At 55.9% G+C, this 26,533-nt stretch overlaps 1 protein-coding gene across 9 annotated transcripts in view; it reads left to right on the top strand.

The window, feature by feature from the left end:
• Positions 1-26,533, top strand: part of PTK2B (protein tyrosine kinase 2 beta) — a 95,310-nt gene that overhangs the window by 45,864 nt on the left and 22,913 nt on the right. For all 9 annotated transcript variants that reach the window (XM_025193667.1, XM_025193674.1, XM_025193673.1 and 6 more), the window contains exons 2-18: positions 4,491-4,738; positions 10,958-11,136; positions 11,370-11,457; positions 13,494-13,573; positions 14,561-14,623; positions 15,878-15,932; positions 16,432-16,572; positions 18,235-18,309; positions 20,057-20,158; positions 20,593-20,710; positions 21,002-21,041; positions 21,301-21,347; positions 21,950-22,003; positions 24,877-24,974; positions 25,077-25,161; positions 25,458-25,558; positions 25,927-26,042. In XM_025193667.1, the coding sequence (XP_025049452.1) occupies positions 4,532-4,738; positions 10,958-11,136; positions 11,370-11,457; positions 13,494-13,573; positions 14,561-14,623; positions 15,878-15,932; positions 16,432-16,572; positions 18,235-18,309; positions 20,057-20,158; positions 20,593-20,710; positions 21,002-21,041; positions 21,301-21,347; positions 21,950-22,003; positions 24,877-24,974; positions 25,077-25,161; positions 25,458-25,558; positions 25,927-26,042 (1,649 nt within the window). In that variant the 5' untranslated portion in view covers positions 4,491-4,531. The remainder of the gene's footprint in view (positions 1-4,490; positions 4,739-10,957; positions 11,137-11,369; positions 11,458-13,493; positions 13,574-14,560; positions 14,624-15,877; positions 15,933-16,431; positions 16,573-18,234; positions 18,310-20,056; positions 20,159-20,592; positions 20,711-21,001; positions 21,042-21,300; positions 21,348-21,949; positions 22,004-24,876; positions 24,975-25,076; positions 25,162-25,457; positions 25,559-25,926; positions 26,043-26,533) is intronic.

Below are 26,533 nucleotides of genomic sequence, written 5' to 3'. Positions count from 1 at the left end.
CATTCCTGTCCCGGATCGCTGCACGCTGCTACCCACTTGGCATGGGGCCTTCTCTGGAAGTGAAACAACTGGCTTTTCCTGGACTCCAGCCTCTCGCCAGGGTGCCAAGAGCATGCTCTGCTCCTGACCGCTGGCTGATGAACCCTATTCTCCTCTGGGATCCTCTGCTGTCATGCTCCTGCAGTGACTTCTTCCTTTCCCAAGTGGCAGCCTATGCAATGGAGTGCAATGTGGTGCAGTGAGCTGGGCTTGCACAGGCAGCTTGCACTATTGCTCTCAGCGTGCCCTTTGCTCCCTGCACTGGATGGCAAATGCATTTTATGAGTTGGCCCAGCTGCAGCACCTGCCGGGTGGCATGGACTCGGATACCTGTACCTGCTTCAGGTTCTCCATAGAGCTGGCTCGGCCCAGTGCAGCCCAGCTGAAGGTGCTGGTGCCGAAGTTGTGAGCTGACAGAGGAGATGATAAGGACATCAGAACAGCTGTGTACTGGGCCAGACCCTCGGTCCGTCGTGCCCAGTCTCCTGTGTCACAGGGGGGCAGAGAGCAGAGGCTGGAGGGGGGGGAGCAGGGTCTGAGCCGGGTTTTCCCCTCTTCCTCTCTCCCTTGCAGCCTCCAGCATTGAAGGTCCAGGCCGTGCCCCTCACTCCCTGCTCAACAGTGCCCCTTTCCTCCAAGGACGTGTCCAGCCTCTTAATGCATCTGGCTGGACTCTCAGCTCCCACCGCATCCAGTGGCCATGAGCCCCACACTTTAATACCATGCTGGGTGGAAAAGAGCTCCCTGGTGTTCATTTTAAACTTACTGCCAACTTATTTCACGTGGTGCCCCCTCGTTCTTGTCTGATAAGAGATGGTTAATAATAAATCCCTATTGATTTTCCTTTTGCCATGTCATATCTAGTAAACCCTTCTCATGGGTTGTGGCCTGGACCATGCACCTTGCTGCTTTGCTACCCAGTAACACCCTCAGGCCCCCAGTGAGACCTGAGCAGTGCAACCCTGCAGTTATTCTAGCTTCGGTGTTGCAAGGGAGCATGCTTGCTGCACCTCTCCGCTGCTTGATAACTGATGCAGGGAGGCTTTAGTTGGAATAAGCAGCATTTGAGATGGAGAAGACCCCGGTGGTTATCTCTAGTGCATCCCCCCGGCTCCCTTTGCAAGTCTGGTGCAGAACAATGCAAAGCTTTCCCTGGGATCCGGACACTCACCTACAGACCAGTGCAGCAAAGGCACCTCGGTGAGCTGGTGAGGAGTGAGATCAGAGCTTGCAATGGCTGATGGACCCCGAAGGGTCCCCTGGGTTATGTGGCACCAGTTTTGTGCCCCCCTGTTGGAGCAGGGCACAGGGCTCCCTGCGTGCACACAACCCCAGTTTGCACAAGGCTTCCCGAGTGTGACTTCGGAAACTCCTTTGCACTGAGATCAGGACAGGGTGATGGCTGGCACGATAGTGGGAAGGAGCCGAGAAGCATATTCATGACACAGAGAAAAAGCCCATGTGCATCCTCTCCATCCCCAGAGAAAATCCCACCTCCATCCTCTATATAATCCCCCTTCAGGGATCTGATGACTGTTATGACATTCCCCCCTCAGAAAAGAAGATCAAAATGGGATTTGATGACAGTCTCCAAATCCCTGCAGGGAGATGACAGAGAGGATGGAGGTGGGCTTTTCTCCATGGCCTCGGGACAGGATTAGGAGCAGCAGCTTCCAGCTGCAGAGGGGAGACTGAGGCTGGAGACGAGGAACTTTCTGCCCCGGGGGGTGGTCAGGCATCTCCATCCTTGGTGGTGGCATCTCCATCCTTGGACACTTTCCAGAGCAGGTTGGGCAGACACTTGTCTGGGCTGGTTTAGTCTGGGATGCTCCTGCTTGGAGCAGGGGTTGGACTAGATGTGACCTCCCGAGGTCCCTGCAACCTGAATTTTCTGTGATTCCCTGGCTCCACTCCCTGGCCTCTTCCCTGCACTCTCTGCTTGGATAGGCAGTGTCATCCCCCCTCAAATCCCTCCTCCGATGTGGTGAGCAGATACTTCGCCCCCTTCTCCTGCATTGTCTCCACCCCAGAAGTGGCTGCATCTCAGGGGTGATTTGCTGTGACCTCTTTGCAATCTGGTTTGTGTGCTGGCGGATGGGCTCCCAGCTCCTGCTGGGGAAGGCAGGCAGCTCTGACTTACATAGGCCCTGACATCACGGGGTTTATTGTATCAGGGAATCACGACGGCTTTGTTAGGGAAAAAGTCCCGTCTCGCTGCTGAGCTGCTACCCTGGGGCTAGATCATAAAGCTAATGATCGAGAGAGGTGTTAAGCAAGGGCCAAGTCAATCAGCCTGGTAGCATGCGGGACTCCTCCTCGCAGCCAGACAGAGGCCGAGAGCCAGAGCTGGGCGAATAACAGGGTTTTCATTTCAGTAGCTGAACTGAAGATGGGTTAAAATAACTCCCAAACCTCATAACCCGTACCAAAAAAACCTGATTCAGGTGGAATCAAACAGACATTTTCCAGGGGAAAAAAACAGAAAGCTTTGGTTCAACCTGACATGCCTCCTTTGGCTGGAGGTAAAGATGTCCAGTTTTAGTTAGTTATTTTTTTTAGCAGAGTGGAGGTTTCTTCCCCTCTCCACTTTTGTTGAAATTACTATTTTCCCAAGACACCAGGTCTACCTCCCATAATGAATAGAGTTGCCAGGGTGCCTGCCTACCAAGAGAGATGCCAGGTCTACCTCCCATAGGGATGTATGGGGTTGATGGGTGTCTGGCTGGAGCACAAGGGACACCAGGTCTACCTCCCATAGGGATGTATGGGTTGATGGGTGTCTGGCTGGAGCACAAGGGACACCTGGTCTACCTCCCATAGGGATGTATGGGGTTGATGGGTGTCTGGCTGGAGCACAAGGGACACCAGGTCTACCTCCCATAGGGATGTATGGGTTGATGGGTGTCTGGCTGGAGCACAAGGGACACCTGGTCTACCTCCCATAGGGATGTATGGGGTTGATGGGTGTCTGGCTGGAGCACAAGGGACACCAGGTCTACCTCCCATAGGGATGTATGGGGTTGATGGGTGTCTGGCTGGAGCACAAGGGACACCAGGTCTACCTCCCATAGGGATGTATGGGGTTGATGGGTGTCTGGCTGGAGCACAAGGGACACCAGGTCTACCTCCCATAGGGATGTATGGGGTTGATGGGTGTCTGGCTGGAGCACAAGGGACACCAGGTCTACCTCCCATAGGGATGTATGGGGTTGATGGGTGTCTGGCTGGAGCACAAGGGACACCAGGTCTACCTCCCATAGGGATGTATGGGGTTGATGGGTGTCTGGCTGGAGCACAAGGGACACCAGGTCTACCTCCCATAGGGATGTATGGGGTTGATGGGTGTCTGGCTGGAGCACAAGGGACACCAGGTCTACCTCCCATAGGGATGTATGGGGTTGATGGGTGTCTGGCTGGAGCACAAGGGACACCAGGTCTACCTCCCATAGGGATGTATGGGGTTGATGGGTGTCTGGCTGGAGCACAAGGGACACCAGGTCTACCTCCCATAGGGATGTATGGGGTTGATGGGTGTCTGGCTGGAGCACAAGGGACACCAGGTCTACCTCCCATAGGGATGTATGGGGTTGATGGGTGTCTGGCTGGAGCACAAGGGACACCAGGTCTACCTCCCATAGGGATGTATGGGGTTGATGGGTGTCTGGCTGGAGCACAAGGGACACCAGGTCTACCTCCCATAGGGATGTATGGGGTTGATGGGTGTCTGGCTGGAGCACAAGGGACACCAGGTCTACCTCCCATAGGGATGTATGGGGTTGATGGGTGTCTGGCTGGAGCACAAGGGACACCAGGTCTACCTCCCATAGGGATGTATGGGGTTGATGGGTGTCTGGCTGGAGCACAAGGGACACCAGGTCTACCTCCCATAGGGATGTATGGGGTTGATGGGTGTCTGGCTGGAGCACAAGGGACACCAGGTCTACCTCCCATAGGGATGTATGGGGTTGATGGGTGTCTGGCTGGAGCACAAGGGACACCAGGTCTACCTCCCATAGGGATGTATGGGGTTGATGGGTGTCTGGCTGGAGCACAAGGGACACCAGGTCTACCTCCCATAGGGATGTATGGGGTTGATGGGTGTCTGGCTGGAGCACAAGGGACACCAGGTCTACCTCCCATAGGGATGTATGGGGTTGATGGGTGTCTGGCTGGAGCACAAGGGACACCAGGTCTACCTCCCATAGGGATGTATGGGGTTGATGGGTGTCTGGCTGGAGCACAAGGGACACCAGGTCTACCTCCCATAGGGATGAACGGGGTGGATGGGGTTTCTAGCTGGGATGAGAGGGAAATCAGGTGTACCTCTCACAGGCAAGAATGTTGAGATGCCATGTTTCCAAAATGCACCGTTCTCTTTTGTGACCAAATCTCAACATTTTTAAATTGTTTGCCTTCTTCCTTCACTCATGCACCTCTGTCTCTTCCCGCAGGACAGTGATGCTCTGCTCTTAGCCCCTCGGGCCTCATCAGGATGTCGGGAAACCCAGAGGCCCTGAGCCGGCTCCGGGGGACCTCTCTCCGCAGCCTGGGTGGGACCCTGGACTCCAGCCTGGTGATGGTGCCCATGGACCTGGAAAAGGAGGAGGTGCGCATCCTCAAGGTGTGCTTCTACAGCAACAGCTTCAACATGGGCAAGAACTTCAAGCTGGTGAAGTGCACCGTGCTCACCGAGATCCGGGTAAGGGGCGAAGCGCGGGGGCCGGGCATCCCAGCACGCGGGCGGGGAGGTGGAGCGATGAGATCCCAGGGACGTCCACATGCATGAATAAACCATGAGATGCTTTGCCAGGCCTCTGTGCACGATAGCCCGCTGGAAAGTAGCATAGCCAAGCCTGTCCAGACACCAAGGCCAACTACCATGGAGGTCTTTGGTACCAAAGCAGTGAAGGAGCAGTTCTTCCCACTGCCGGGAGCAGTAGGAGGTTGTTGCCCCTGAGGTCTGAGGAGCAGTGGGACAGTGCCTGACAGCCCAGCTCTGCTGCGGGTGGAGCTGGGAGATTAGGCAGTCCTGCACCCAGGGCAGGGGGATATGCTGGGAGGGTACATGCCGGAGCAGTTGGCTTTCAACCCCGAGCTGTCCCCGCCACTGACAGCCTTGGGGCCCGGTACCACATCCTCCGAGCTGCCCCAGAGCAAGCGTTGATGGAGCATTTTATGCCTCGGTGGTCCTGGGGTATGCAGGGAAGCCACAGGCCAGCCTGTCCTCATGGGCCCCCTGACCTGCCAAGAGGACTGTCTGTCCAGCCAGGCCCAGCTCAGGCCTGGTGACAGCACAGGGCCAGCTCCGCTTCGGTTGCAAGGTCAAATGGTGCTCTGGGTTAGCAGTGAAGGGGAGCCTGTATTCTCGGTGGCCCCAGGGGATGGGAGAAGACAAGAGAGGTTGCAAGGAGGATGGAGCTGGGCTGCTCTCAGTGGGGGCAGATGACAGGACAAGGAGCAATGGGCTCAAGCTGCAGCAAGGGAAGTTGAGGTTAGATATTAGCAACAACTTTCGCACTAGGCGGGTGGAAAAGCACTGGAGTGGGTTACCCAGAGAGGTGGTGGACTCTCCATCCTTGGAGGTTTTGAAGCCCCGGGTAGACAAAGCCTTGGCTGGGATGATGTAGTTGGGGCTGGTCCTGCTTGGAGCAGTGGGTTGCACTAGAAGTGACCCCCTGAGGTCCCTGCAACCCTCATTGTCTCCGATTCTACGACTAGGAGCAATGGGCTTAAATTGCAACCAGAGAAACGTAGGCTGGAGATGAGCAAAACTTCCTCGCTGTGAGGCTGGTTCAGCCCTGGAGCAGGCGCTGGCATTTCCGTCCTTGGGTATGTCTAAGAGCAGGTCAGACAGACACTTCTGGGACGGCTCAGTCAGGAATGATGCTGCCTTGAGAAGGGCCCGAACAAGAGAGATGCTGGAGGGCTTTGCCAGCCCGATTGTACTCTGAATCCGCAAATGGTTTTGGCCATAAGTGGTGGGAAGAAAGCAATTTTGGAAACATCAGAGTGGTCCAAATGTTTCCTACAGGAAATAGTTTGGGTTTTCATTTCCAATTAACCTTTGGGGGCCAATTCGAGGAAGGTTATGTAAGTGTTTAATAAACTCACCTACCCTGAAAACAAAGAAAAATATTCTAGCCGATCCAGTGCAAAGTTATCCTCAGGCTTTCATTTCAGCCAGGGGCATTTGCATTCAGGTCCTCCAGTGCCACAGGCCAGAACTGGTCACCAGGTCAGACCGGGCCCGCAGACCGGCCCCACACAGACTCGTAGCATCACGGAGCAGCGGGGCTGGCAGGGAGCTCCCGAGCTCCCGTCTAGTCCAACCCCTGCCTGAGGCAGGATCCAAACTATCCCCGATAAAACCCGTTATCTAAACTCTTCGTAAAACTTGACCTAGGCACAGCACCAGGCATCACACCCGACCCGCCATGGGGAAAGGAGGGGGGGCCACAGTAGCCAACATCTTGCTTTTGCAAAACGGTGTTAATATACGCTCGAGACATCCCAGGCAGAAGAAGGCAAAACCCCCTACTATGTACCAATGTGACCATGGGGGAGAATCCCTTCCTGACCCCAAGTGCAGCATCGGTCTGCCCCTGAGCGCAGGGGCGAGACCCTCCAGCCAGGACCCCTGGGTTTGAATCCCAGCAGGAGCACTGGCACAGCACTGTCCCCAGCCCCAGATCCATCCTCTATGAGCTGGATCCAGTCCATGGGCCATAGATTTGACAAGCCTGGTTTTTGGTGAATGAAACAGAGCTGAATCTGTTTGCCTCTTAGAAAGAAAATTTTATCAAAATATCATTTTGCTTGGCTGCTGGATGGACCGATCCAGACCCTCTGCACTGTCAGAGGAGTTACCAGCTCTGGGACAGGGAAAAAGATGGGCGGCTGCTCATCCCGTTTGCTGATGACTATGAGATCATAGTCGATTAAACGTAGCAGCTCAAGAGAGCTGCAAGCTGTGCTGTACCCAGGGAGCAGACTGAGGCTGTTTCCTGGGCTTTCTGCGACAGCATGTACTTGGGAACAGAAACCCACCTGCTAACGTCCCCAGCCAGCAAAGCTGGGTCTTGGCGTGCAGGGAATCAGTGCAGAGATATCTGCAGGCTGCCCGGTCCTCATTACTGCCCCAGATCCACCAGCTGGCTTGGGGGAGGCATTCCCAGAGCACAGCCCCTGTTTCTGGTGAGGGGTGTGGGATGCATGATGATGCACGCTCCAAAGTTTTGACTCCGTGGGGCGTCTCCAGGCATGCTCATGGGTACCCGGTCAGACAGCACCAATTCATCTCACCCTTCAAACTGCAGCAAAGTGAATTATTGGCAGGAACATTCGAAGATCTTGGGGGTGCTATTATTATTATTGTTGTTGTTGCTGGTATTGCTACTATTTCCTCCCCGCTGCCCTGTCTCATGGCTTGAGATGGCCATTCTCTGTGTGCAAACAGGATTTCCTGTTGGAAATTCAAGCTTGTGAAACCGGCTGCAGGTCTAGGCCTGCAGTTTTCTTCTTGTGCTGGAGGATAAAGCAACCCCACGGCCTCATTCTGCTCTGTGCTCAACTTTCACCACTTTGTGTTGGCCCCTGGGGAGGGGAAAGGGGCTCTCAACTTGCTGGGGCATCTTCCATACAGGAGTTTCCTTGCTTGCCTCATCCAGCCAGAGCCTTGGTTGCTTCTTCTTTGCAGGCATCTCTATATCTCCCCAGGCTTGAGGCATGTTTGCTTGGCTGTCCCAGCCTTGCAATGGATGGGCCCCCCTATACAGCTCTGTGCATTTATTACCATACCCCCATCATGCTAGCAAAGGCAGCTGGGATGCGGTGGTACCTCGTGGTCCAGAGCTGACTCTGACCCATTGAGAGGTCTTTCTGCAACTGGGAGGAGACAGAGATGGAAATATCTGGAGGGACGGAGAAGGTGCCGTCGCTGGGATGAACTGAGGAGAAGGGTCTTGTGCAGACAGAAGCATTGAAAGGCCTGGGGAGCGTGGGCTTCAGGGTGAAGCCACCAGCTCCTTTCTGGTCCTGGCCTTGGACTTCTCTACCCTTGCCATCCTGCCCACCCATCTTGCACAGTCTGGTTGCCTCTCTCTCCCTCTGACTTTCCCAGCTCGGAGGTGGAAGTCAGCATCCTGGCAGGGTTTTGCACATAGAGCAAGGACCTGCCAGAACAGCCAGCGCCAGCGAGACACCGGAGATAGGCAGGGGAGAATTCCCTTCTGGACACTAGTGTGATGCCACAAGGGATGAACTGGGCTCACAACCTGCCTCCCAGCCCAGGTGAGCACTGGAAATGATTTACCGATGACCTATGGCATCACTTCCCTGTGCGCTGAAATGCAGCTGCCTCTGGAGTAGTCTCATAGAAATGAGGGTTGAAAGGACCTCAGGAGGTCACATCGAGTCCAACCCACTGCTCCAAGCAGGACCAGCCCCAACTCCATCATCCCAGCCAAGGCTTGGTCTACCCGGGTCTTCAAAACCTCCAAGGATGGAGAGTTTACCACCTTGCTAGGTAGCCTGTCCCAGTGTTTCACCACCCGCCTAATGACAAGGCATTTCCTAATCTCCAACCTCAACTTTCCTTGCTGCAGCTTGAGCCCATTGCTCCTTGTCCTGTCATCTGCCCCCACTGAGAACAGCCCAGCTCCATCCTCTTTGCAACCCCCCTGCAGGGAGGTGAAGGCTGCTATTCAATCCCCCTCGGTCTTGTCTTCTCCAGACTCAATCAGCCCATTTCCCTCAGCCTCTCCTCCCCAGTCCTGTCCCCCAGCCCCACAACCATTTGCATTACCCTCCACTGGACTCTCTCCAATGTGTCCACATCCTTTCTGTAGTGTGGGGCTCACAACTGGACACCGGACTCCAGATGTGGCCTCCCCAGTGCCGAACGGAAGGGAAGCACACCCAGTTTTTAACAGCTCTCAGCAAGGTGGAAAAGGATGCTGCATCCCGTGGAGCTGTGGAGCTGGGGGCTCAGTGATTTTTGCCCTGCTTGGACTGTAGGAATAATTCCCTCCTTCTTGCAGAAAGGTGGCATGGCATCTTTCCCGGGCCCGAGAGCTCAAGGCTGTTGGTTGTCGTGCATCTCCTCTGAAGCCCTGGCTGAGCTAGGACCTCCTTGGCAGAAGCATTTCTTGCCTCCTCTCTTCTGCCACTGGGGCTCTTGCTTGGAGGGGATTTTGGGCCGTGCCACGAGGAGTTGAAGGATGTGGGGAGCTCTGAGCTGTGTAGGTCTCAGATCTGGGGGGCCTGCCCCATGGCTGGGGGGCACGGAGGGGGAATGAGTGAGCTGGGCCAGGCAGGCAGGATCCCCCTGAAATCACCCCGAGAGCATGGATTGATGCCTGCCAGGGATCCAGCTCCTTGTGCCTTATGCAAATAGATGGCAAACGTCCATGGGGGGGGGTGGCTTTCGGCGGCTTTTCCAAGGCCCCGGTGATAAGGCGCAGGCTGAAGCTGGCTCAGCGTGACCCTGGACCGCCTGGCCGTGCCCAAACAAGGTGCCCGGCGTGTCTGTGACCCTGAAAACAAGTCTAGAGCTATAAACTCTCAAGCACTGCACTTTCCCTTCCTTCCCCCTATCTTTGCCCTTCTAGCAAGCCATCTCGCCCACGTTTCTTTCCACGAACAAGTGCTGACTGCTCACACAGCCGACACTCCTGCTGTAGTTCAGAGGGTGGGGGGAAAATACCCTAAAGTTTTCATAGCAAAGCCAAATGCATAGGAAATAAATGCAGTCCCCTTCCCCCAACTCTGAGCCTTTTTCTCGTGGGCTGTACTTTGAAGACACCATCTGAGCATCAGGCGCACCGGGTCTAGTCTAAAGTACAGCCTGTTCTTGCAACAAGGCTTGGTAAATCACTGAGCGCAGCAGCCGGGGCTGGGAGGATGGGAGCAGAGCAGCTCTTCCAGCTGTCATCGGCAAGCGGTCCTGTAGCACCCTCTAGTGCAGCCTCGACACTCCTGTACGCCTTAATTCGGGTCCTTTGCTCTATGCAGACCTGGGTAAAAAGAAGCTAAAGATAGATGTTGGACTTCTCCCTGGACACAGCCTTTTATCTTGGGATGCCGCCGGCCCATTTAAGTGCCTGTGAAGTATCCAAGAGGACCCGTTTTCCCAGGACAACCCTAGCTCATTGGGGTTCATTGCCAGGCAAGCTGCGGGTGGAAAGGATGGTCCTGCACCGGTTTTGGTGCGAGTCAAAGCCCGGGATAAACAGATCTGGGGTCAAGCCCCAGCCCCCTGATTCCTCCAGGGATGATGTCTTTTTTCCTGAAATCCTACAGACAAACCCACTGTCCCCTTTTACTTGTGGGGTATCCAAGAGGGCCCTTGGGATGCACCTGACTAATTCAAGGTCATTGCCATTCATGCTGGGCACCAGCTTTGCATGTCATAGAGTCCTAGAGAAGCGGGGCGGGCAGGGAGCTGCACAGGTCACAGCTAGTCCAACCCCTGCCTGGGGCAGGATCAGCCCTGTGCAAACCATCCCAGACACATCCATAATTGCAGAAATCCTAGAGCAATGGGGCTGGAAGGGAGCTGCAGAAGTCACATCTAGTCCAAACCCCTGCTTGAGGCAAATCAGCTCTATCCAAAGCACCCCGGATAAATCCGCAATTTAAACTCTTAGCAAAACTCCCGTCAACCCTGATGCAACACCAGACGTCACACACACCACACATCACACCCACCCCTGCCACAGGGGACCACCGCTGGGCTGTGTGGTTACACTCAATCAGAACTGACTCCAGGGTGACATCTGTTTTGACCCCGTGAACCCTCGGACGTGCAAACCAGGCAGCCTCTGCTGCAAAGAGGATGAGGCTGCAATACGGGGAGGGTGCCACGCTGGGGAAGGGGCCGCGCTGTTCTCACCCCACTCCCACCCTGCTTTCCCCGCAGGAGGTCATCAACTCCATCCTTCTGAGCGGCCGCATCGGGCCCGACATCGAGCTGGCCGAGTGCTACGGGCTGCGTCTCAAGCACGTCAAGTCGGACGAGATCCACTGGCTGCACCCGGCGCTGACAGTGGGGGAAGTGCAGGAGAAGTACGAGTGCCTGCATCTCGAGGCCGAGTGGAGGTGAGCGCTCGGGGAGGGGGGCACGCTGGTCCCATCTCCGTCCTAGGAAAGGACACTGCCAGCAACGGGGGCTGACCAAGCTGGACACCTGGGTTTAGTTTTATGGGGTGGGTCCCTGTGCATCACGGGACCGTCTAGGATGGGGGGTGTCAGGTCAGGACTGAGGAGCTTAAGCAGTGCTGGTTGCAGGGTCTTGAAGGGGTCTGAATCGTTGGGGTATTATTTTCTTTAAGGTATGACCTTCAGATCCGCTACCTGCCTGAGGATTACATGGAGCGCTTCATGGAGGACAGGACCACTTTGCTGTATTTCTACCAGCAGGTCAGATCATCTGTGCTCTCGAGGCTGGTCCTCCGCAGGCCTAAGTGGGGTCCATGCCACTTACCTGTATGGCCCCATGATGAATCTGTGCTGCTGTGTCCCTTGCCTTGGGTTCCCGCATCTCCTGGCCTTCACATCTGAGCACCCACCCATTCATAAACCAGGGGAATACGTGGGTTTTTCTTCCTTTTGAAACCAGCAGCCCCAGAATCAAGGCTGGGAGGGACGGTCAGGATCATCTAGTCCAGGCCCTTGTCTAGGATCCAGACAGATAGTCCCCCTGCCCAGCTTCTCCTAGGCACCTCCAAGGATGGAGACCCCAGTGGTGGGCAGCTGGTCTCGCTGTCTTCTTCAAGGATAATAGCTTGTTACCAGCTTGTTGAAAGATGCAACTTTGCTGGCCAAAAAAGCAGGTTTTAGGCTGGTGAGATAGGTATTGTGTACTCTATTCAGAGCAGATGCGGCGGCAGCTGAGGCCTGGCTGCAGATCAAGGTGTTCTTGGTGCATGTGGGATGGTGATTCATTTAGTGACGGTGTCTGTAGGTGTCGGCGGGTTTTCGGCATGCAGTTGTCCTTCTGGTGGAGGACCCTGGTCCCTAGAAAGCTGATGTGGATGTTGGAGCAGTCCAGAGAGAGTTGGCTGGAAAGGTGGTAGCTTCTGAAGGTCTGGTGGGAATCAATAAATAAGTCCAGATGGTGAATAGTAAAGATTGGGAGGTGCATTTTCCTTAAAAAACTCTTTTTCAGAGAGGCTCCTGGAGAGGTTGCATATTGAGGGGCCGTCTCTGTGCTCAAAGTCATTCACTGAAAGTAAAACCACCGAGAGTGATGAGTTGTGTAATATGCTGCGGTTCGGCATCCCTGTGTTGCCCCGTTCTTGCAGTTACTTCAGGCAGGCTGCAATGCCTTCATGGTGTAGGAAGTTTGTATGCATGCTGCAGATATCACCGGTGGCAAGGAAGTGGTTTACGTTGTGGATTTGATGGAGGAAGTCTGCTGCGGCTTGTAGAAAATTGGCCTTTTCAGTATGAGCGGTCTGACGATGGCTGCTAGAAACCCCTCTGGTTCTTCAGTGAGTTGGATACAAGAGATCTGCCAGGGTTTCCCTGATTGTGAATCCTGAAAAACTCTTGTGAAAAATATTCCTAGGGTAGGAGAATGAGGGATCAGTGTGTGCATTGTGGGGATGGAGGTGAGGATGCCTTTCAGTCCAAGAGCGGTGAGGAGTCTCTTATAATAGCCAGCTCTCCACCTCCTCAATGCAATCCTTACATGCATGGGTGACTATCTCCTCCTTTATCCCCTGATTTGGATGGCTTCACTTTCTTCCAAGTACTGTGTGGGTCTATTAACCGGGGGGTTGCAACTTCTGTCATCCTGGAGATGTGTTTGTGGCTGGGAAGGGAGCGCAAGGTGGGTTTCTGGAGACTGTGGATGAATTGGTGCAAAGTCAGTGGAAGAATCCTTCTGATTCCCCATGCACCGGTGTCTTCTCCACGTAGATGACCTTGAAGAGAGCAGATAGCTCAGACTGAGTCATGGGTGGGTGCTGCTGGTGTCGTGTTGGGTTGCTGATGGTGTGACAGGTGCTATTGTCCGCGGACAGAAGGCTGCAGGCAGTAAATCCCCCGCAGATGATGTCTTGTTTCTTGCTTGAGCTTTTCAGCTGGGCTTTGTCGTTCACGGAGGTTTGTGGCTTTCCCAGCTGCAATGGCAGATGCCGGTGTCACCTGGGCTGCAGCTCTTGTAGCATTCCTGTTTTTAGCTGCGATGGCTCGAGGAACAGGCCAGAAGCATGAAGCTGCTAAAGTAGAGAAGTTTTGGGCTGTGCCCGGTGGGATCCCTTCTGCCCTGAGCATCCAGGAAGCCCAAGAGAGGATGCTGTTCCTTGTAGATCTAAACTCTCCAGTCAGGACATGTCTCCTGGCCCCATGCCTGCTGCATTCACACTCAGGCCGCTGGCTACGAGCGGGGCCAGGGCAACCTGGGGATGGAGGTGCCCAGGCTCTTGATGTCTCCCTCTCTCTCCTTGCAGCTCCGGAGCGACTACATGCAGAACTACGCCAGCAAAGTGAGCGAGGGCATGGCCCTGCAGCTGGGCTGCCTTGAGCTCAGGTACGTGTCGTCTGGAGTAGGGACGAAGGGCTCTTTTTAGCCAGACACCTGCCTTTGGGGGCTATGGAGGATCTGGCTGAACTCTCAGCTCCCACCGCATCAGGTGGCCACGAGCCCCACGCTTTAATGCCACGTTGGGTGGAAAAGAACTGCCTGGTGCTCATTTTAAACCTATTCCCTGCTCATTTCTTTCTGTAACCCCCTGTTTTTGCATGCTGAGAGGCAGTCACTAATAAATCCCCAGTGACTTGCTCTTCACCATTTAGTATGTTGTGAACCCTTCTCAGGTTCCCCCTCAAGCATCTCTTTTCTACACCGACCAGGCCTGGCCTCTGCAGTCTCTCCTCATGCCACTCATCATCCTTGTTGCCCTTCTCTGCACTTTCTCCGGTTCTTCTACCTCCCTTTGGAGGTGCAGGGACCAGAGCTGGGCACAGGATTTAAGGGGTGGATGCCCCATGGGCTTATAAAGGGGCATCATGATACTTTCCCTACTTGTGCCCGATGTCTATTCCTCTGGGACACAGTGAGTTGGGAAAGTGCAAAGCAGTCTGCATGTTGCCTTGCACCAAGATGATGGATGCAGGCATATGGAGCAAGGCCAGGAGAAAGAGGGTGCTGAAGAAGGAGGCATGGTCAAGATACAAGCATGCACTGGTGTCACTAGTGTTGTGGGAGCGTTAGACGAGGGGAAGCACTGTCGAGATCCCTCTGCTCCTCCTGTCCGTGGCCGCAGCTGGGAGCAGCGTTGAGCCTGGAAGTCACGGCAGACGCTGAGTACCAGGCGATGCAGATGCATATTCGGTGCCAGGAGATGCAGCTCGTGGGCTGGGCAGTCTTCTCACTGGGAGGAGGAAACTGTCCAATGTCACTGGTGTCTGCCCCCATGCACTAAGGCCTTCCTTGGGCCTGTGGGACCCGCTGCCCGGGGGGATGGAGGCGTGGGAGATGGGGGCATCGATGTCTGACCCCCCGCTCTCCCCGCAGGAGGTTCTACAAGGACATGCCTCACAACGCGCTGGATAAGAAGTCCAATTTTGAATTCCTGGAGTAAGTGGGTGCATTTTAGCACCCGTTATTGTATTTTTCCTTCGCTTCTCCTCCCCTGGTCTCCACAGAGACCTCCTCAATGTAACCTAAAAACCATGGTGGTCCGGGGAGAAGGGCAGCTCCAGGGTTGGGCACAGCCCAGTCCCCATCCCTAGCCTGGGTTGCAGCAGCACCTGGCGCTTGTATGAAAAGCAAAAAGCCCCCCAAACCCCGGATGTGTAGCAGCAAAAGGGAGGGAAAGTCCTTTCCAGATGCATGGGGCAAGCACCAAAGCCCAGAAGCCTGGAAAATCCCCATTGTAGAGCAAGGCATTTTATTAGTGGATGTTAAGAGGGATGAACCAAAAAGATGACAAAGCCAGGAGGGAAATACAGAGGGACTAACGTAAGAGGGACGGGGGTGAAGAGGGGTGATCTGTCCACCCTCCTCTTGAACACCTTCCACCTTCCCGGCATCTCTCCCGCTGTCTCCCTGCTCTAACAGTGAAGACTTTTCTCCTGAGATCCCAAATCCTGGTCAGGATGATGGAGTGGGACATCCTTGAGAGGTCCCAGGATGGTACAGAGACAGGCGTGCCCCTTAAAATGCTACTGAAAAGCCCCTTCCCTGCGCTACCGGGACCACTGATGGGGCTGAGGGTCCAGCACCCATAGCTCATCAGCCTGGGTTTCTCTCTGGTGCCAACATTGGTGCCAACTGGGTGCCCCCCTCACTGGGAAGGAGATTGAGAGCTTCACTTCAGTTATCCATCAAGTGGGGATGAATCCAGGCATGACTTGCTAGCCAACGGAGGGCAAAACCTTCACGACCCCCTTGTAATACCCTGGTCTAATCATTGTCCCTCTCACCAGCCACAGATCAGGAGGGCTCATGGTAAAATACCGTATTTTCTCACATACAACACCCTGGAATCAAATACACCCCTTGTGTTGGAAGGCAGAATGAAGAGGAAAAATAATCTTTCCTTGGTTTAAATAACTAAGCAACAGCCCCTGGGCTTGCTCGTTTGTGCTGTTCCCTGTGGGTGGCTGCAGATTTTACTTTTGCTTTGGCCCCGTAAGCAGCCAAAACGGCTCTTCCCACATTTCTGGCATGCACTGCACACTGTAAATTCCAGCAACTCGTTTTTGGGAGGAAGGTACATGTTGCCTGCGTGAAAATACGGTACCCCGAGCTCCTCTAAAATGCTGATCGCAGGGGCGGCTTTGGAGACGGTCCTGGGGGATGGCTAATCTCGCGCTCTCTGCCTTCCAGGAAGGAGGTTGGGCTGGACCTGTTCTTCCCAAAGCAGATGCAGGAGAATCTGAAGGTGAGGGGCGTCTCGGGTGGGACACCTGGGGTCAGATTTGGGAGGAAATGCTCCTTCCGAGGGCAGCTCTGTGCATGCCGCTTGGGAGAGGAGGGTGAAACACGGCCCCTGTGGAAACCTGAGACTCCGCGCTAAGGATTAGACTCCATGCTGGCCCTCTACTCTCAGCCCATTTACCTTACGTGGAGAAACTTCCATATAATGGGTCTATCTAGCCTTGTCCTCTGGAAGGACCCAGCTCGATGTGGGAAAGCCCTGCCAGAACTGAGTGCAGGTGTGCACCGGGAGCGCAGGGCTTTGGGTTGAGATCCAGGCATAGTGCGAGCCCCTGGATGTGGGGATAGAGGGGGATCAGCAGCACTTGGGTGAGGCCTGGCAGGGCAGGGCTGGGGCTGCAGGTCAGGACTGAAGGGAGGTGCATGCTTTCTGGCGAGGGTATTTATCCCGAGCTGGGGCAGGGCAGCGGGGCCCAGCTGACTCCCTGGCCTCGATCCCGCAGCCCAAGCAGTTTCGGAAGATGATCCAGCAGACCTTCCAGCAGTACGCCTTGCTGCGCGAGGAGGAGTGCATCCTCAAGTTCCTCAACACGCTCGCCGCCTTCACCCACATCGACCAGGAGACCTACCGCTGCGAGCTGGTCGTGAGTCCTTGCCCTGCGGCCGGGTCCTGGGGCGTGGGGCTGGGGCTGGCATATACAGTGTGCCCCTTTATCATCTCCCCCTACTACCCATCGGTTGTGGTCTTTCCCCCTCGTGCCTTTACAGACAGCAGCCTTGTCCCCTTGTAGCCTAAACTTCATGAGGCAAGCCCTGCTATGGTCTGGGCAATATGGGGTTTTCTTTGGAGAAGTCATCGGGGAGGAAATGCAGAGCAGAGGGCATCACAGTGCCTGGCAGGAGACCTCTGCTCCCTGATTGAACCAGCCTGGGCAAATGCTCTTGAAACCTGCTTTTGAAACTTCACAAACTCCCCTCCTTCGCGGCTCCCAAAGCATCACAGGCACCCTCCCTTTCTCCAGGGAAAACAAGGGACCGAGGGCACAGTCCATGTCTAGCCATGGCATGAGGAGGCCTAGTGGCCTCCTCTGTACTGGGTCCAGTTTGGACGTGTGTCTCCAGAGCCCGGATGCGAGCATGGGTGATGGACGAGTGTACGGTAGTCCCAGCCCCGCGGCCACGAGCACTTCCACTTATATCTAGATGTCTTGTACAGGACCCTCCATCCGAGGGCTGAATTGTACCTTAGCAAGGGCTTGCTTCTGCAGTGCTGTTTCACTAGAGCCATGCTTGCTTTTCACCACGGTGAAGGCAAGATTGCCTCTCCCTGCTTGGTCTCTGCAGAAGGGCGGAGGGCAGCGGGGAGCTGGGAGCCCCACAAGGACCACTGATAGCATGCCGCTGGCTATTTCCAAGCTCCCGGCTGTGCAGGTCACTGTAGAGGCTGGGGAAGAGACGAGGGTGTAGGGAGGATGGCAGCATGGAGTTGCATTGCTCCAAATGGGAACGCGCCATCTGAGCCCTCCGCTTTCTGCTCTGGGACTGAGCCCTGGGAGGCACCTTCGGGGCAGCACCAGGGAGGGGGATAATTCCCTGCAGGGCAATGCCAAGCCATAGGAAACATCCCCCTGGGGGATTTCTTTCCTCCTGGAAACCCTTGCTGTGGCTGCTAGTCCATGTGGGTGCTAGTGCATTTCCCCTTCCAGACGGGTCGGGCTGAGCAGAATTCACCCCTGTGATGCCGAGAGGGTCCTAAGCATCCACACACACCCCTGGGGCTCTTGGAAGGGGATGTCAGGAGGTCACATCCAGTGCAACCCCCTGCTCCAAGCAGGACCAGCCCCGACTACATCATCCCAGCCAAGGCTTTGTCTACCCAGGGCTTCAAAACCTCCAAGGGTGGAGACTCCTCCACCTCTCTGGGCAGGTTGTTCCAGTGCTTTGCTACCCATGTCCAACCCAGCGTCCCAGTACAGAGCAAGCTGGAGTGAATGCATGTTCCCCTATGCACTGGGAGGCGCAGGTTCAAATCCTGTCTCCACTAACAGCAGGGCAATGGGTTGGCTTGGTATCTGCAGCATGGACCCAATTTGCAGCTACGGGGAAGCTAATGTAGCAACGTTTGGTGTCTCACCTCCATGGGCCCTGCAGGGGCTCAGCTGAGTTACCCTGGCCCAGAAGGGGTCTCAGTCCAGGCCCCTTGGGCAACCCATGCCTCCCTGCTGCCCTTCTCTAGCCAACCTCCTGCTGGAGATAGTGGGACAGGGGAGCAAAGTCCATAACGGTGTCCTTCTTTTCCCTTCCAGCAAGGGTGGAACATCACCGTGGACCTGGTCATTGGGCCCAAGGGTATTCGGCAGATGACGAGCAAGGAAGCAAAGGTACGGAGGGGGTCAGGGCTGGGTGGTCCCTGGAGGAGGAAGCGGGGATACATACACCTACCCCTGCCCACAGCTTGGGTGTGGGTCCTGCTGGCTATGGGACAGGAGCATGAGTTTTGCTCTTTGTAGGGCCTTGCTGGGTGTGGGTTCTAGGAAACAGGGCCGGCGGGGACCTTGGGAGTCCATCTGGTGCAGCCCTCTATTCAAGGCAGGGCCATGCCTGTCTGACCTGCACTTTAAACCATCCAGTGATGGATGCAGGTCTCCAGGAAGTCACTTGGTGATTAATGAAGTCAGATAGCAACACTAATGGAGTCCATTGGTGTCATGGTGGACTCCATCAGCGTTGCTATCCGACTGCATTAGTGTTGTTTGGGAGTCACGTCAGGATTTCTCTGTCTGGAGACTGGCTATGATGCGGCCCTAATGGCCTCCCTGTTACAAGAAAGAGACCACAGGCTTGGTGGCAAAGAGCGGGGACAGGTTTATGGTCCACAAACAAGTCTAGACACTACTGTCCATGGCCAGCCAGTCCATGGCACTAGCCGGGTCATATACAGGTGGTGCAGGCATGAACACAAACCCCTAAGCCCAGTGCAGAGTATGCAGCGTTCCCATGTCCCTTTGTGTACATGGATCAGATGGCTTCTTGTTTATAGCAGACACATCCCAGTGCTCACCCATCACTAACACATCTTTAGGTTGGATGAATGGACTGGAAGGTGGATAGAAATCTGGATGGGCTGTCAGGCTCAATGGGTGGTGATCAATGGGAGCTGGCAGCTGGTATCAAGTGGAGTGCCCCAGGATTTGGTCCTGGAGCCAGTTTTGTTCAATATCTTCATGAATGATGTGGAAGATGGGATGGATGCATCCTCAGCAAATTGCAGATGACACCAAGCTGGGGGGTGCAGTAGATACACTGGAGGGCAGGGCTGGGATTCAGAGTGACATTGGGGGATTGGGCCAAAAGAAATCACATGAGGTTCAGCAAGGACAAATACAAAGTCCTGCACGTAGGAGGGAACAATCCCATGCACCGGTGCAGGCTGGGGGTGGCCGGCTGGGCAGCAGCTGTGCAGAAAAGGACCTGGGGATGGCAGGGAACAAGAAGCTGAACAGGAACCTGTATACAATTGACCCGGAGAAGCAAACCAGGGATCATCTTCTGAGATGCCCTGTAGCACCACAATGCACCTCACGCGATCTGGCAACACCAACACCAGAAGCAGTGGCCTGTGCAGGGCATTGGGAGCAGGCCAAACAGAAAGGGTGGACTGGAGACACAGTGAAGAAGACCCTCTACCTGTTGGGCTTGGAGGCACCTCTCAAACTAACGAGCTACTTCCCCAGCACTTCTGTGCATGCCATGTAGCAATGCCTCATTCTGTATTCTTTGAGGGCTGCTTTGGTTCAGTGCACTAGCAAGGCCTCTGCATGACTTGTGTATGGCCTGAGCTGTGGTTGTGTTAATCCATATTCCAGTGGAGGCTCAGTCGCTTCAGGACTGAATCACCCTCCGAGCAAGAGGCTAGTTCCTAAACCCCAGGCCCTGTCTCCCTTGTTGCAATGTATCGTGAGCATTTATCCCATGGTGGATGGGACTGATGGACCAGACTTGCAAGGCTCTGATTTGGGCCTGTGGGGCGTTGGGCTATGCGCGTGTGTATGTCTGTGTTGTGTGTTGGGGGGGTACCTAAGTCCCTCTGTATCTTCTGACTCTGCCGGGGTGACGGGTCCTTTGCAGCCCACCTGCCTCGCTGAATTCAAGCAGATCAAGTCCATCAAGTGCTCCAGCATGGAGGAGGGCACAGCCGTGCTGCAGCTGGGGCTCTCTGGGACCCCCCAGGTAAGAAGGAGTGCCGGGCCCCGAGTGGGGATCTCTGCAGGGTGTGAAGCCTGGGAGAAAAGGTGGAAGGGGAGGGGATGCAGGGGAGAGAAGCGGAGCACCTGGGGATTGCACCGGGATGACGGGAGCAGGGAAACCAGGACGTTGCTCCTGCCCTTCGGGACTGGGGGAGATAAGGTCACACCCAACCCGGCTGGAATAGCGAGCCCTATTACCGTTCCCATCCCCTTCTCTTTGCTGGGGAGACCGAGCAGCTGAAACCTGGAGTTACCCCAGGGATCTGGGCTGTGACCAGCTTGGATGCCCCTGGGGATTAGAGCTGGGAAGGGGGTAGTTGGTCTCATTTTAGGGTCATCTCTAGCCGAGCCCATGTGAACGTGCCCATGTCTAGACACTCACCTGGATTTCACCCCCCTCCTTTCCTCGTTTCGCAGTCCCTGACCATTAAAACCTCCTCCCTGGCCGAGGCGGAGAACATGGCTGACCTCATCGACGGCTACTGTCGCCTGCAGGGAGACCCGGAAACCTCCCTCATCCTCCGTCCCAAGAAAGGTGAGACGTTCCCCGTGATGTTCCCGAGCTCCTTCGCTCCCTGCCGGCACCGGTCGGTCCCTGCTGAGAGCCTCCTTCAGTCACCTCTGCCCATCGCTCCTTCCCCTGAGCCTCCCAGCCCCAGCCCCGTCCCCCCGCACATGTGGGGTGCACATCTGTCCTGTCTGAGACCTGTCGCACTCATTGCACTCGTGGTCTGTGCTGGAGTCTGGCCTCCCAGGTGCACAAGCACCCGGGGTCTGGTAGATAAAGATACTCAACAAAACCCCTTCTCCCTGCTGTTCCCCACAGAGACCGAGAAGAGGATCAGCCTGCCCCAGATCCCCATGCAGTAAGTAGTCATCGCCATCCAAGGGATGTCCACAAGCAGCTTGCAATGCCAAGGAGCTGCTTCATCTTCCAGAAGACCCCGGGCTGTCACCGCGTGTGGCCATCAGAGCCACCCGTGAGCACGGGGCAGCTGAGACAGGGTTCAGATTGCACCCAGGAAACCCCCTTGATGGAGGAAGGAGATGGAGGGATGGGTGGGGAGATGGAGGGACAGACAGGGGCTGGATGAACTCTGAGCTGCATTGTTCCCCGTCGCTTAGGGACGTCGAGGACAGACGGTCCACCCTGACTGAGAGCATGAGCATCGGTGAGTCTCGTCCTCTTCTTCCCCTACCCAAGTGCAGCCAGGAGCCGGCAAGGCAACCAGACAGCTCACAGAAGATGGAGGGACAGGAGCTTTGTGGCTGGCGACAGAGACAGGATCTCAGCTCCTTTTTTAACAGGGACCAGCCATACACACACACACACGCATGCAAGCTTTCCACTTTGGGTCTCTCCTATTGCCCGTCTGCCCTAGGGGCTAACAGAGTCCAGCCTGTCCAGCCCTTCTCCGTGCAGCCCTGGGCTTGGTCCCATCTGCCTCCAGGATGCCTTCCCCTGCAGATCTAGTGCAGGGCACAGCCAGGCAGCATCCCTTGACCTAGGCAGCCCACCTCTCCCTGGCCCAGCAGATCAAGAAGTGCAAGCCCAGCTGGGATTGCTGCTTTAAAGGCTGCAGCAGGCTGAGCAAGCTGGGGTGGGCAGGAATGGGGGGGCTCTGAGCTGGGACCCTTGGAGTAGCCCCTTGCAGGAGGATATTTGGATGGGAGGAGGAAGCCCAGGGGCCAGGGCTCTGGTGTTTTTTACAAGCAGAAACCTGTACATGAGGCTTTGATCTTATGGCCGCCTAAAATGAGCTTTTTGCCCTAGACTCGGACATCTATGCTGAGATCCCCGAAGAAGGTTTGAGACCCAGGTCTGGAGGTAGGTGCCCTGCCTGCTCCTCCGGCCTTTGCCCTTGGGTCTGCCAGAACCTGGTTGCTGGTGGGACACATCCCAGCTGCAAGGGAGAGGAGCTGGCTGCTCTAGGCCTGTGCCCTGGGCTGAGGGTATCTCCCCTTCCATGTCGTGGGAAGGGAGAACGGGGCTGTCAGCCACCCTAGGAACACAGCTTCCCTGTAGGATAAGAGACAACAGAATAGGATCAGAGTAAATGAGGTTTGAAGGGAGCTCAAGAGGTCCCATCCAGTCCAATGCCCTGCTCCAAGCAGGACCAGCCCCAGCTACATCATCCCAGTGGAGGCTTTGTCTAGCCGGGTCTTCAAAACCTCCAAGGATGGAGACTCCACCACCTCTCTGGGAAGCCTGTTCCTGTGCTACCCTCCTCATGAGGAAGATTTTTCCAATATCCAACCTCAACTTCCCTTGCTGCAGCTTGAGCCCATTGCTCCTTGTCCTGTCATCTGCCCCCACTGAGAACAGCCCAGCTCCATCCTCTTTGCAACCCCCTGCAGGGAGGTGACGGCTGCTATTCAATCCCCCTCGGGCTCCTCTTCTGCAGACTCAATCAGCCCAGTCCCCTCAGCCTCTTCCCCCCAGTCCTGTCCCCCAGCCCCCCAACCATTTTCGTTGCCCTCCGCTGGACTCTCTCCAATTTATCCACATCCTTTCTGTAGTGGGGGCTCACAACTGGACACAGGACTCCAGATGGGGCCTCCCCAGTGCTGAATAGAGGGAAGAATCCCTGCCCTCGATCTGCTGGCAACACTCCTGCCAATGCAGCCCAGGATTCTGTTACCCTTCTTGGCACCACGGGCACGCTGCTGGCTCCTGTTCAGCTCCTTGTCCCCTGTCCCCCCAGGTCCTTTTCTGCTTTGCGTCCAACAGGGCTTTGACTGCAGGGTTTTTCCACCCTGTTCCCTCCATCACATCCAGACTTGCTTGGGGTTGGTGCACAGGGGCTGCCCTAACCCCTTTTATTCCTTGGCCCCAGGCCCACAGCAGTTTTGAGGCACCCAGTTCAAGGGCAGGGGTCCTCAGCAAGCTCAGTTCAGCCTGGAGCTTATTCCTGATTGCTGCAGGGTTGTCTGCATGCTGCCCCCATAGCTGTGGTGGTGACTCGGGCTGCTCTTATTACTTTTAAACCATGCTAAATCACAGGCCTGGATCCGGTCTCCTGGGATCCGTGGAAGTTGCAGCATGGTGCCATGTGGGTTGTGGTCAGATCCACAGCGGGGGGCAGGTGGGGGTATTGGCTTGGGACCGGTACCACCCCCAGGGAGGGTGGAAATTTTCTCAGGGATAGGGGGTTGGGAGCTATGCATCCTGGGATGCTGGAGGACTGGGACATCAGTCTTCGAATACCTGAAGGGCTGCCGTAAAGAGGAGGGAAAGCGGCTGTTTTCTCACGCTGCAGAGAGCAGGACGTGAATCAGTGGCTTGAAGTGGCAGCCAAGTAGGTTTCGATTGGAGATCAGGAAACACGTCTGCGGTGGCAGAGCAGGGAGATGCCGGGGAAGGGGGGACTCTGCATCCCTGGAGGTGTCAAGGAGAGGGTGGACAGACACTGGTGGGGGATGATCTAGGTGCAATGATGCTTGTGCTCTGCTACGGGGTCTCCCAGGCTTATGGGCTTTGCCGGTTGCCCCCTCCCCACATTTCTGCTACATGTCTGGGGGTTTTTAAGCCTCCCCCAGAGGCACAAGGTGTTGGCTGCAGCCCAGACTGGGGATGGGGACTGGGCTGTGTCAGTGCTCCTGCTGGGACCAACCCCACAGGGTCCCGGCTAGAGGGTCTTGCCTCTCTGCTCAGGGTCAGACCCATGCTGCATTTGGGGTCAGAAAGGGATTGGTACAGACTGGGGGGTTTCCCTCCCTCTGTAGCATGGCCCTCCCTCTGCCTGGGACGTTTTGGGTGTATATTAACAATCTTTTGTAGAAGCACGACATTAGCTGGTGTTGTCCCCCTGCTCTCCCTGGGACAGGGTCGGTGTCATGCCTGGTCCTGTGTCAGGGCTGACTGTGTCGTGTTGCTCAGATGTCGGACACTGGGTTTGTCCGGGCTGGTTTGCACAGGGCTGATCCTGCCTCAGGCAGGGCTTGGACTAGATGTGACTTTTGCAGCTCCCTGCCAGCCCCACTTCTTCAGGAGTTTATGACTACAAATTGGTCGCTTGGGGCATTTTTTACACGTCTTCTTGCACACCGCACTGGGCATTTTAATTAGTGAACTGTGCTAATTAAAAGTGCCTGCACGTCCCATGTATCAGCATCACCACGTGTTCCTGCACTGAAAAAAATTGGTGATAGGGTGCTTTTAAGTAAAGCTCAGCTGATGTGTTTATTTCAAAGCGCCCCACTGCCGTTTTGGCAGTGCGGAGGTGCGTGGCAATGCTGATCCACGTGGGGCACGAGGCTGCTGGAGTGCATCACTTTCCACGCTCCACCAGACTCGATTAATCAGATTTCCAGGGCGTTGGAGCAGGCTCCCTGCATGTGTACAGGGGCCCTACATCTCCACAGAGCAGACTGACAACACCCTAGCTCGAGCTAGGTAGGACAGCGCAAAGATAACCCTCACTCAAAGTGGCGTAACTTTAAGCCACTTAGAGAGTACTTAGCACAATTTAACACCCTTTAATGCATCAACGCTCCCATAAATGCTGGTGCAATGGTTTAAAGGTAACCAGTAACACCACCCTCAGTCTGTAAGGGGTATGACCTCACACCCCCTCAACCACACAGTTAACCCATAGTGTCCTGGCACCCTAGGATAAGCTGGGACCCCCCCCCAGATCTCAGTGGGAAGCCTGGCTGGCTGTGCTGAGCCCTCTTGTTCTGTGCTCTCTGTCCCCGCAGTCCAGCAGTATGGGATCTCCCGGGAGGACGTCACTCTGGGCAGGATCCTAGGTGAGGGCTTCTTCGGGGAGGTGTATGAAGGCATCTATACCAACCCGGTGAGTCGGCTCAGCCTTTCCAGCTGCCCCCAGCAAGTGCAGGATGCCGGGGGCGTGGTGTAGGGGCAGCGCGGCCCCCTCTGACCCAGCTTCTCCTTCCAGAAGGGGGAGCGGATCAACGTGGCTGTGAAGACCTGCAAGAACGACTGCAGCCCTGAGAACAAGGAGAAGTTCATGAGCGAAGCGGGTAGGCAGAGCCCTAGGTCCACCCCACAGCCCTGGCTGGTGGCAGAGGATGGGGTGGGGGTGAGCTGGTGGAGAAGCTGGAGCCAGGGAATTTGGAGGAGGTCAGTAGCCCATGGGCTGGCTGTAGGGCAAGAAATGAGCCCAACCAGCTCCTCTAGCACATGAGTGGACCCCAGGGCTATTCTGCCTCCACTGCCGGCTGGCTGTGTGGTCTCTCCTGCTTCTACTGCGGAGGGTCTGGGATGGTCCCAGCGGGGTCCCCATGCCTGAGCCCTTGGGGGGGGCTCTCGTCCGCAGTGCTGATGAAGAAGCTGGACCACCCCCATATCGTGAGGCTCATCGGCATCACGGAGGAGGAGCGCATCTGGATCATCATGGAGCTGTACCCCTATGGGGAGGTGAGCTGGGGGGTACTGGGGGGGGTCTCTCGAGGACCCCTCCAGGGTTACCTGGGACAAGGGGTGCCCCTCAACCACCTCCCTTGGATGGAGGGAGCATGGCTGAGTGGTTAGAGCGGTTTCCCTCCACTGCAAGGACCTCACAGACTTTTTGTGCCTCAGTTTCCCCTCCCCATCTACGCCCATAGGGTTGTGTTCCCATGATCCTCTGCTCTCTCAAGAGACCGGGGTAGGGCTGGAAGGCATTGGGCTCCTGATCTCACACACCACGTCTCCCTCCAGTATCCCCGGCCACCCGCCCGTCCCCACCTGCCCTGCCCACAGCCCCTTCCAGCACAGCTGGGCTTCACCGTCTCCCCACCCTGCAGCTGGGGCAGTACCTGGAGCACAACAAGAACTCGCTGAAGGTGCTGACGCTCATCCTATATGCGCTGCAGATTGGCAAGGCCCTGGCTTACCTGGAGGCTATCAACTGTGTGCACAGGTGAGGGCCGGGGCTTCGCGGGGCTCGGAGGGGCTCTGCCTGCAGCTGGCAGAAGCGGGGCCACGTCCAGATGTCTACCCCTGGCGATGCTGCCCTACAGGTGGGGCCAGGTGGGGTAAGGGTCAATATTTCCTGCTGTAGTCTGGAGAGGGGAGTTTGACAACAGTTTTCAAATAACTGTTGATCACCGACGGAGAGGGGAATTTGGTAACGGTCTTCCCATCCCGGAAGGGCAATGACAGAGAGGATGGAGCGGGACTTTTCTCTAGGAGGAGGAGCAATGGCCTCAAGCTGCAGCAGGGGAGATTTGGGCTGGAGACGAGGAGGGACTTTTTGAGTCTGAGCAGGGTGCCGCCTTGGAGCAGGCTAGCAAGGGAAGCTGCGGGATCTCCATCCTTGGCAGTTTTTTCCAAGAGCAGGTCGGACAGGTGGTTATTCAGGGCTTGAGCAGGGACCTCCTCGAGGTCCCTTCCAGCCCCTCTTTGCTATGA

The sequence above is a fragment of the Alligator sinensis genome, unplaced genomic scaffold (genome assembly GCF_000455745.1).
Source record: "Alligator sinensis unplaced genomic scaffold, ASM45574v1 scaffold1603_1, whole genome shotgun sequence".
Lineage (NCBI taxonomy): Eukaryota > Metazoa > Chordata > Crocodylia > Alligatoridae > Alligator > Alligator sinensis.
Note: the sequence above shows the minus strand (reverse complement) of the source record. Positions and strands in the feature narration are given on the sequence as shown.